Raw genomic sequence first — 10885 nt, forward strand, 5'->3', positions numbered from 1 at the left:
GGGCTGTTTGCCTGCCTCCGCCGAGGCCTGGCCAAGCAGACTTGGCTTCACGCCTGAGCAGTTTCTGGAGAGCGGCACGCTGGAGAGCAGGGGAGGCAGCACCTGGCCCTGCTTTAGGAGCCATCTCCTTTTATTGACAGCCAGATAAGCAGGCGGGAGCCGTGGAGTTTCCAACGCTTCCCTGGAGGACCCTGCCGGGTTGCAGGGAGCCGCAAGCCCCTTAATGGCAGAGCGGCTCCAAACGCGCCGCGAAACCCCTTCCTGGCAGCGCCCCCGGGGCCGTCGCTACCTGCCCGGCCGCCCAAGGGACAGGGTCAGCCCGGATGCAGTGGGATCCCTGCCCCGGGCGGCTCCCTGCCCCTCAGAAGGGGAGCAGAACCCCGCACCCCGCAAAGCTCTCTCCCCGCACCCCCCTCAGAGCCTGCCTAATGCATCCCACAGCCCCCGCCTCATCCCAGCCGGGCGGCAGCTTCATGAAACATTTAAGTGCAGTTCAATAAAACTATCGGCGGCGGGGAGGGGGGGGCCTCTTTGTTGATGAATTATTTACCCTGACAAGTGTGTGCGAATGATGGCCTCTCCCTCCCGCCCTAATGGGGAGCCCGGCGGGGCCCGCTCCGCCCGCGGAGGTGCCAGGGCTGGGACGGGCTACGGCTCCGCGGCTGCCCGGGGCCACACCTCGTTTTCCCGCAGGAGAGCCGAGGCTTTGGGGGCCACGGCAGGGCTGCGTCAGGTTCTGGGGGCTCTGCTTTTTCCCCGTGCAAAATTGTCCTTCGTGCGCAGCGCGTTTCAGAGGGGAAAAAGCCGAAGCTCAGCCTAAAGCTCGGCCTGGGGATAGGCCCGGCTGCCGGCAGGGCTGGGCTGGGGCGAGCCGTCGGGCCGCAGCCCCCGAGTGCCGGGAGGCAGCGGGAGGAGGCAGAGACCCCGAGGGTGGCCCGGTCCGAGGGAGTCCCGTCCCGCGGCCGAGCCCCGGGCGGGGCGGGGCCGGGCCGGGCCGGGCCGTGCCGTGCCGTGCCCGGACGGGGCGGGCGGTGTCCGGGCCAGCGCCGTTCGCGCTCGTGTCGCCCAAAATGTCTCATTAGCTAACTACTGTCCGCCGTGACGTCACCGGGGCGGCCCAGCCAATGGGGGAGGCGCTGGCGTGGATATTAAGGGAAAGTTAGTGCAAAGGCAGCACCCCTCTTTTGCTGTCATTGACATTTAAACTGTGTGGCAGGTTCTTGCGTGGAAATTGGCCACCGGAGCCGCCAGGTACCTCCTCCCGGCCGCGGGACGGCCGCGCCCGGACCCTCCGCTCCCGCTGACAGGTAAAGCCCCCGCACGCACCTTGCGCTCCCGGCCCGACGGGAGGGGCCCCGCACCCCGACGTCCCCATCCCGCGGGGGGAAAGGCAAGGGGAGCGGGTGGGAGCCCCGCACAACAGGTGGGGGTGGGAGGGAGCGGCTCCGGCCGCTGCCCGCCCGTCGGAGGGGGTGGAGGGAGCGGCCGGTGCTGGAGCCGCTTCCCAAAATTCCCCCGCGCGGGCGGTGCGGCCCCCTCCCCTTCCCCCCGCCCCGTGACCCAGGCCCCGCTCCCTCGCCGTGACCCGTCTCAGGTGGCCGGGGTGGCCGCGGTTTCCCCGCACCCCTCGGGCCCTGCAGCGTCCGGCTCGGGCTCCGGGCCGCATGGACGGGACGGGAGCGGGGCGTGGAGGGCCGGGGGTGCTGCGGGCGGCGAGCGGGGCGAGCTGCCGTCGGGGGCCGCGTCCCGGCTGCCTTGCGCCGCGAAACCATCCCCTGCTTGGTTGCCCTGCTCGGGTTGGAAAGGTCCGGTGGTGGTGGCCGAGAGGCGACCACCTCTCGGCGTCCAAACTCAGGCTTGCCTTCCTGGCTCTGCTAAACCAGGGCTTCGCTGGGAAAGAGAGGTACCCTAGAAGGGCCGTTCTTCCTCCGAAGTAACACTAAACAAAATAACAGCGTAAAACCTAAAACACCGCTTACCTGTCTTCGAGCATCTCCAAATTCTCCCTACGGTGCGTTAGCGGGAACGCTCCCAGTGATGCTTCGCTATAATATACCAGTAAATGGACATTCTCCTTCAGTAATAAATCAAACACCATCTATCTCAGATCCTCCTCCCTAATTAGAGATGTTTATTGGAGATGGTGTTTATCCAGCTGTCATGCCGAGAAAAAGCTGTGACATAATTACCTCTGACCAGATAGTCTTTTATATGCATATCTCGCTGACATATAAAGAAATCGGACTGCATTAAAAAAATGACAAGATCAAATGTTGATTTTAGCCGATACAATAATATTTCTGGTCATTACATGATTTGAAATCCAACTTTCAGGCTCTCCATATTACGACTTAAGCTATTTAAGCCTTTTTTTTTTTTTAGCAGCAATTAAAAGAGGGGTTCTACCAAAGGCATGGGCAGCGGGAAATAAGCCCTGCAAACTTACCGAGATAAATCAAATACGCCAACTAAAAGACCCCTTAGCCTAATAACACAATTGACGTGAATACGAGGAGTTTCTCTGTCGTTTCCTCGTGGTTTGCCAAGTGGAGGTTTTGCTGCTAGTTCGGGAGGCCAGGAGGGTCCGAGATGCTAGAGAGGCGAGAGCGGGACACCTCCTTAACGCGTTGTTTTTAACCCCCGCGCCTCGGCAGCGCGATGCCGCTTCCTTTGCTTCCGTGGCTTTGGCAGCCCCTGCGGAACCATCTGCGTGGGGCTGCGAACGAGCCCTGATAAGCCCCGAATTACTGTGTAATTGAAAATATATTTTTGGGAAAGGCTGGTTTTACAAATATCAAGGGTGTAGGCTTTTGATCCTTTCTGCTGCCTGTGTTCTCCAGTTGCTAATAAAACTCGCATTGAGCTCCTTAGTGGCTTGATTAACAGGCAGATTAACTGTTACTGGGGTTTTGAACAGCTTGTCCCAATCAATAGCATTTAAAAAGCCCGTCAGGATGCGCTAAGCTTTCAACCCCCCCGTTCTTTTCTGAAGGCTTTTCGAGCGGGTCTGGTTGCACGACACTTTTCCCATATTTATAATCAAAGGTTTTCTCGTACGAAAAGATGTATGTTCGTCTTCCAGTTTCAGGACGATTTCGGCAAGGTCCAGAAAGCCTTTTTTTATTCAGCCTGGCACGCCAAATTGTGCCTCGTGCAAAAGGCCAACATAAAAGAGGTTAAATCGATTCCAAACTTTTTGCGGATTGTTTATAAACTAGAAAAGCTCCACTTAACTCAGTGTCCTGCGCATTATAGGTTTCAAACACTGTCTCTACATATACAAATAGGCATTAAGTGTCCTGAAGGCAAAAGCATTGTAGTCTAAGACGTCAGGATTTGTGTATCTCTTCAGTTTCAGACCGAACTGGACAAGAGGACTTTAAGCATTTTTCTGGGTATTAAAAAAGGTAGTTTGCAGCCCAGATATTAATACAACGAGACGATACTGGAGTTTCTAACTCAGCACTTTCTGCTTTCAACACCTAACAAAATACGAAAGGGAAGCAAACGCTGCTGTTTAATATAAATCAATACCCAGGCACGAGATCATATTTAAAAAGTGAAAATTATTTTAATTAGGAAAAACAAACAAAAAAGGCGCGTCTTGCCAGGTACAATTGTTACTTACCTTTGGTTTTTATACCATTTTTATATTAAGCCAATTTTTTTCGTTTTGTTTGGAATAGTTAAGAAAAAAAAAGTGGAAGAAGAAAAAAAAAAAACAAACCCAACCTGAGGCAGAAAAATGCTAGTTACATTAATCCTGTGCGGATTTTAAGTAGAAATCTTCAAAGAGTGCTTAAGACCAGGCCGGGGCCGCGGGATCCCACGGCCGCAGGGACCCACGGAGCAGCCCTCGCCCCGGAAAAGGGGAAAAGGGGGGCGGACTGCGCCTGCAGGAGGGCAGGGCTTTGGGGCGAGGGGAACCGAGCACCTCCTCTACCCAATTACAAAGCCGAGAGGAGTCATTTTAAAAAGTGGGAAAATCACTTTCAAAAAAAAAAAAAAAGAAAAAAAAGAAAAAAAGGGAAAGAAAGAAAAAAAAAATGTAAAGGAGGGAAAGAAAAAAAAAGAAAAGGAAAACCAGGCCGGCCAGGCAAAGGAGGGAGAGCGGCAGTCTGCTAGATGGAAAAAGAAAAAGCAGAGCGTTTCCTTGGGAGGTATTCCAGGCACGGCAGTCCCGGCAGGTCCAGCTGCCCGCGGGTCCGGGAGGGCCGGGGCCGGGCGGTGCCGCGGGGGGAACGCGGGGAGCGGGGCCGGTCCCGGTCCCGCACGGCCCCTGCGCTGCGGGCCGAGCTAAAATGGCGGCGCGGAGCTCCGCGCCGGACCCGTGGAGCTCCGCGGCGGGACAACCCCGGCCGGACGGGACGGGCGGGCCGCAGCCCCGCTCCCAGGCCCGGCCCGGTCCGGCTCGGCCCGGCCCGCTGCTCTTTCTTCCTCCCAACTTTGGCTCGGGGCTCCCGCTCCAGCGGCGCCCCCCCGCACCCCGCCGTGACGTCACCGCTTCACCCCTGCCCTCCCCTCCCCGCACAGGGAGGGATTTTTTTTTTTTTTTTTTTTTTGGCTGGGTGGGGGCGTTAAAAGTTTTTTTGGGGGGAGGGAACACAAAGCCCGCGGCGCCGGAGGGGAAAATAGCAACAAGATTACGGCTGCTTTATTCTGGAGAGGAGGCGTAAGAAGGTGCTAATCCAAGGGATGGCTAATTGAGAGCTTGTAAAAATGATATTTGCCTGCAATTTCGGACAAAGTGGTTTTTCTCTTTTCCCCGTTTAACGCCCTGTGGACAAGAGTGAAAAAAAATCGCTCATTTGCTATAGAGCGAGTACAACAAGGGAAAAAAAGCCCTACAACAACAACAAAAAGAGCAGGATAAAAAAAAAAAAAATCAAAAGCCACGGACACGACTGACTTCACTCCAGAAAAAGGACTAGATCCCAGCTTTTAAAATCCCTTTGGATCCTCCGAGATTTGGGCGAGCTTACGAATCGCAGCCTCTTTCTGTCGCCCGCAGGATGCGTGCGGCGGGACGCCCGGCCTCGGCCAGCGGCAACTAGCGGGGGAGCGGCTGCTCGGCGGGACGGCTCGCCCGGACTCACCCACCCTGCCTGGAGGGCAGGCACGGCGCACAGGTTCGTACTTCATTGGGATTTTGTTCCTCTTCTCTTTTGCCGCTCGGAAAAATTATCCCCGGCGCCCCTGGAATGATGCCTGGCCACGGGGCAGGTTAACTGAAGTGGCAGATGGTACTTTGGAAAGTTTTGGGGAAGAGGAGAGGCGCTCCTGCGGGGAGCAGGGGGCTGCCGGGTGAGGGAGGTCCTTGCCTGAGGCTCTGCTGTGCCCGCAGCCCCACGGCCGGGCTGCCCTTACCTTCCAGGGGGGATCCCATCCCACTGCAACGCTGCCGTGCGTCCATCGCGATATTCGGCTCCACTTCTATAAAAACTCGAAACAAAACAAGACCTAGGCCTGAGCAAGGCGGCAGAGCCCCTCGCTGCTGCAGGTGGGGCCGGCCGGATCCCGCTGCTGCTCTCCCTTCCCCGCATCCTCCCAGGAAAGCTTTGCTCGGGCCATTCCCGGTTGGGAGGAAGGGCCGGGGGGAGGATGCCCACCTCCCTGAGCGGGGTGGTCACTTGGGCACCCCGGCCTCGGGGGAAGGGTAGGGAAGGGAGCTGCGGAGGGACAGGCAGCAGTCTCTTAAGAGCCCATTTTGTGCTATTAGGAAGCGGTGGCAGCTTCTCGGCGGGACAGGGGATGACAGTGCATGACGGCCGAGCAGCCCATTATCCCTCTCCCATTGAGGCGCCCTTTCACTCACATGCAAACTCCTTGGCAGAGTCGTTTGTCTCCTCATTGTACTTTATTTAAGAATGCAATGGTTGTCAGGGCTCTTATTCAATTTCAAGATACTTTATTGATGAGCTTTGACTTTTAGCACTTTTCACATGTCAAGAGAAGTCAAGTGTATGCGGCTACGACTTCATTTTATGCTTTACGCGTTCATACTCTCCACTTTCCGCGGTGGCTCTTGGAATTTCTTTTCCCTGTCTCTTCTCCTTCTTCCCTTTCTTTTCCCCAAGTTTTTTTTTTGTTGTTTTTGGTTTTTTTTTATTGTTTTTCCCGATGCAGACCCCCCCCTTCCCCTCCCCCCGGACCACTCGCCATAACCGATTGGGACACCCTGAGCTCGGGCTGGTGCTCCCAGTGTAACCTTAAATGCATGCGCTGAGGGGTTGCTTTAGAGTTTACTGAGGTGTGTCTTAATAGTCCGGCATTCAACAAATGTACTTGTGGTGTGTGGTCAGAGCAGCAAAGTCATTTACTTACTTTCCCCCTCGAGTTTCTGGCAGCCAGTGAAGGGGGTCCCTTGCAAAAGGAGAGGGAAGGAGGGGGGAGTCTCTTCGGACGGGCACAAAGCGGCAGCACTGCCCAGCGCCCCGCTCTGCCCTTCTCCAACTCCTCCGTGGGATCTTTAAAAAAAAAAAAAAAAAAAATCAGTCCGGCAGCCCTTAGTCAACAAATGGCACGTGGGAGAAGTTGGTGAGTGTTTGGTAAAGGACTCTTCAGGGCCTTTCACAAGAGCCCTCAATACACAAAGTAAATGGTGTATTTGCTCTGCTCTTTCCCGGCCGGCCCAGAGCCTCCCTCTCGCCGTGCCGGGAGCGGGGAAAGGGGGGGCTGCGGCCTCGGGGAGCTCGGGACGATTCACCGCCGACAAAGCGCCTGTCTCCCAAATATTTATGTCTTTACCATTTGAATGTTATTTTCCCCTTATCTTCATTGTCGGACTGGAGCGAACTGTTTAAATGCAAATTGATCTCGCTCTCCCCCGCTCCCCTCCGCTTTTTCCGCCATCACCAGCGCGGCCCCTTCCCCCAGCCCGACCTGAGGACGCGGCTGTCCCCGGAGCGGAGCGCGGAGCGGGGCTGGCGGGGCGCGGAGCGGAGCGGGGCCGGCGCGGGCTGCGGGCGGCGGCGGCGCCGGGCCCTGCGCATTCATATTCAAACGCCTGGGCCAATTGGGCCGGGGCGAGCGGCGGTGGCCAATGGGCGACGGGGAGGCGCTGGCGGCGCTTTGCATACGGCGATATTCGGGTGGGAGCGGGCGGCGTTTGCACGGTGCGGAGTGATTAGTGGGTTTGAACCGCCGGCCCCGGCTCCGCCGCATTTCCCGCTCGGGTCCGGGCGCAGGGAGGAAGTGTTTTGCTGGAAGATGATGACAGAGGTCAGGCTTCACTAATGGGCCAGTGAAGAGCAGTGGAGGCGAGGCAGAGACCAAGGCACACACACATTAATACACTTGAACCATCACCAATCAGCATAGGTGTGCTCTGCCTCTCTCTCCCCACTTCACTCACACACTCTTTTATCTCTCGCTCTCCAGTCACTGACAGCCCATTTTATTGTCAATCTCTGTCTCCTTCCCAGGAATTCAAGATCACACAACCAGCAGCTTCAGTGGAGAAAAACTATTTTGCTGGCAACTCTTTTTAAAGCACCATCATTTCAAATCAGTGCGCTCTTAAACTATTGACAGGAGCTTTGACAACAAGACAGGATGCCTCATAAAGGTGAGTCTGTTCATTTATTCTCCCAACTTCTCCCTCCTCGCATTTTAATATTTAGGCAGGGCTCTCTCTCTCTCACCCCTCCTCTCTCCCTCTCTCTCTCTCTCTCTCTCATATTCCCATTTGCATTCCGAAGAGCTTCCCAGGGAACTTTCCAGCCCAGGAGCTCACAAACTTTCTGTCTTTCACATAAGCCCGTGTCCTCTGGAAAAGCTAAAGCATCTGACTCGGAAACCAATGCCAACACCAGCAGCAGTAATTCATTCCCACGCAGCGTTTGCTGGTCAGGGAAAGCACAAGTGCCGAGCTCTGCGATGCCGGTGCTGACGGTACCGGGCTCGTAGGACGGCGGGACCCGAGCTGGGCTCCGGCCCCACGCCACGCCGCGTGGGAGGGAAACAGGGAGGGAAGCGGCGCCTCTTTGCCCCCGGGGCGGCCCCGGCTTGTGCTTTGTGTTCTGCGGTCTGCGTTAGGGAAGGCTCACTCCTGATGGTAGAGAAAAAAACAGAGGGCGAGCGGCCGGGAGAGTAGCGTGGGGGAAAAAAAATAAAATAAAATAAAAATAACCCATATCCTAGGCCAAGTCAGCTCCCAGGCGCGGTACAGGCGGGGAGCTGAGCGGGGCTGAAGGGCTGTCAGCTTTAATCAGCCACCCGGGGATCTTCCCAACTTGTCCCTAGTGCCGGCAACTTTGCCAGCTCCGGCGCAGGAGAAGCGCCGGGGGCGCGGAGCAGCCCGCACCGAGCACGGCGGGCCCCGCCGGGCTCCCCGTCCCTGCCCGGCACCGGGACTCGCCCTACTCTCGCTTTGGGGAAGTTTTTTAATCCTTTTCAAATCGATATGTTTTAATTTTTTTTAAAAAGAATTTAAAACCCTTACAATCTCTTAGTTCTACAAGGCAAATACCATTTGATTCACCTCTGCAATTGCTCACTACAGCAGAGCTTTTTTGGTTTTGTTTTTTTTTTAATTTTTAAGAAGTTGTAAACTCTTCGCCATGCAAGGAAAAAAAATTGCTCTAGTGAAGCGCAACAATAAACTTGATTCCTTTTTTTCCCCTCGCAAGTGCAATTGCAAAAAGAAAATCTGGGTTTGAATTTAACCTTGTAACGCTTTGCACGGAGGGGTTACATGGGCATGCAGAGCAGGAATAATTTCTGGAAAGTTTAAAAACAAACTTTTTAAAATCATTCAAAGTATCTGACAGAGGCTGTTTTGGAAAACGACAACAACGTACTAGAAAAGAAAAGTGACTGCATCTTCTCCATCTTAGGGGTATAAAATCACAAAAGTGGCCCTTGACAATAAATGTTTATAGCTGCTGACCTTCACCAACAACTCATCCCAAACCGAGCCATTTTTTTCTTTTTCGCGTTTGCCCCGGGAACGCGAAACTTTGCCCTTAATGTCTAATTACGCTTTCACGGGGAGAAGGGGGGAAAAAATGCTCTCTGCCGCGAGATTATATGAAGATTTCGAGATTAAAAACCGAGTTGCGGATTAGGCCCGGCCTATTTGGGCCCGGCAAATGGCATGGCAGTTGTCGGAGAGAGCCGGCTGCGTGCCGGGGGTGCCGGGGGTGCTGCGGGGCCCGGCAGGAGGAGGTGAATTCGCGCTCGGCTTGCGGGGCCTGCCCGGGGCTGCCGGGCCGCTGGCTGGAGGCGGTGGCGAGTTGTGAGCAGACACGCAGCTCCTTACCCCACGCCTCCTCTTACCTTGCTGAAGACCTTGGTTACCCTCTCCCTCTATTGTAAACCGCTTTCGGCTGTGTTTGGGTTTGTTTTGTTTCGCGGCTTTTTATTTTTTTTTCCTCCTCTTTCCTCCCCCCCACCACCTCCCCTATTCTTTTCTTTTAAACCCCCTCAGTGTCATTTCTGAGGTTCGTGCGGGCAGGGCTGAGAGCTGGAAGTTTGCTGGTGCCTTTCCGGATGGCTTCTTTCACCCTGTAGGCCCTCTCGTTTATGATTTGTGCATGAAATATGGGAGGAAATAGTGTCTGGAGTGGTGGGTTTCCCGTTCGGTGTGTGCCTATGCAGACGTGTTCGGTGTATTAAAGGGATGACTTCACGTTCAGTTCAGCTGGAGATATCACCACGTCTCCATTGAAGTACAGTGCAGCTTGCTCTGCTGCTAATCAGGTAGCTCTCCAAAGAGCAGTAAATATTTACCAGTTAAAGTCTTCACGCTGCGAGAAAGTACTTGTTTGATGTTTATTTTTATGGATTTAAGATTACTAAAAGCTACTTAATAAATTATACCATGGCTAGTCCTGAATGGGGAAACGTGCCTCTTTGATTTCTCCATCATACGCAGGAAGAGTAAAATTAATATTCATTATAGGCGCAAAAGAAAGAGAATGAGTATTTTTAGGCGAAAAAAAAGGGAGAGAAAATGAAGGCTGCGACTATTTCATTATTTTACCTCCTTTTTTTTTAGCAACCCCCTTGAATGGGCTCTTTATTGTAATTGTCCCTCCCCAATTGAGCACCCCACTGAGCTGTTGTATCTTTTTACAACCCCTAACAACTCGCACCAGTAACACAATTACCGCCAGATATTTATAACGAGAAATTACTTTTCCATTTTCACCCGCGACGATTTCAAATAAATACATGGGGACGCATAAATAAATAAATAAGTGGGCCGGGGGGTGGCGGGGGGGAGAAGAGGGAAGGAGGGAGGGAAGGAAGGTGGCGAGAGGAGGAGAGAAGGAGTAGTGGAAGGAAGGAGGGAGGGAGGGAGCGAGCGGGGGGGCGGGGGGGGAAGGCGCTGGGGACTGTCCAGGCGCTGGGTCAAGGCAGGCACTAATGAAGGGAGAAGGGGCTTGTTTCTCTGCTCTTTGTAAGTTGGAGGGTTGTTGGTCCGTTGAGTTGGGAAGCTGCGCGGCCGGTTAAGGAGCCTGGGTTTCTGCACTCGGGGTTTGGGTAGAGGAGCAGAATGGAGGCCATTGTTCGCTTTCTGTAGGCTTTGTTTAACAGTTCTCACCCCCTCCTGTTCTTACTTTTTAAAGCAGTGAGGCGAGGTAGACAGCGTGTGTCACAGTACAGTGAAAAAGGGGAAGATCTAAAGACCAAAAAAGAAGTTAATCACAAGACGGGGAGTTTGGGGGAGAAAAAGTTGCTAGCACCGCGCGGAAAGGGAAAAAAACAAAACAAAACAAAAAAACCCACACCAAAACAAAGCAAAAAAAACCCCCAAAAACCAACCAAACAAAAAAACAACCCTGAAGGAAATACCCGGAGGTAAAAATGGAGCCCCTCTCGCAGCGCAGGGCAGGAGGGTTCCCCCCACCCCAGCAGCACCCCCCGTGCCCGGTGCCCG

General features: G+C 54.4%; 1 protein-coding gene across 19 annotated transcripts in view; it reads left to right on the forward strand.

Moving 5' to 3' along the window:
• The first annotated feature begins 1223 nt into the window (after positions 1-1223).
• PAX6 (paired box 6) overlaps positions 1224-10885 on the forward strand; it is a 24426-nt gene continuing 14764 nt past the window's right edge. For 6 of the 19 annotated variants that reach the window (XM_033063106.2, XM_033063117.2, XM_042779394.1 and 3 more), the window contains exons 1-2: positions 4624-5129; positions 7425-7567. Coding sequence is in view for 11 of the 19 variants with exons in the window: in XM_033063116.2 (XP_032919007.1) it covers positions 7555-7567 (13 nt within the window). In the remaining 8 variants the exon portion in view is untranslated. The other 13 variants (XM_033063119.2, XM_033063102.2, XM_033063118.2 and 10 more) reach the window with 6 other exon arrangements.

The sequence above is a fragment of the Catharus ustulatus genome, chromosome 6, assembly GCF_009819885.2.
Source record: "Catharus ustulatus isolate bCatUst1 chromosome 6, bCatUst1.pri.v2, whole genome shotgun sequence".
Taxonomy (NCBI): domain Eukaryota; kingdom Metazoa; phylum Chordata; class Aves; order Passeriformes; family Turdidae; genus Catharus; species Catharus ustulatus.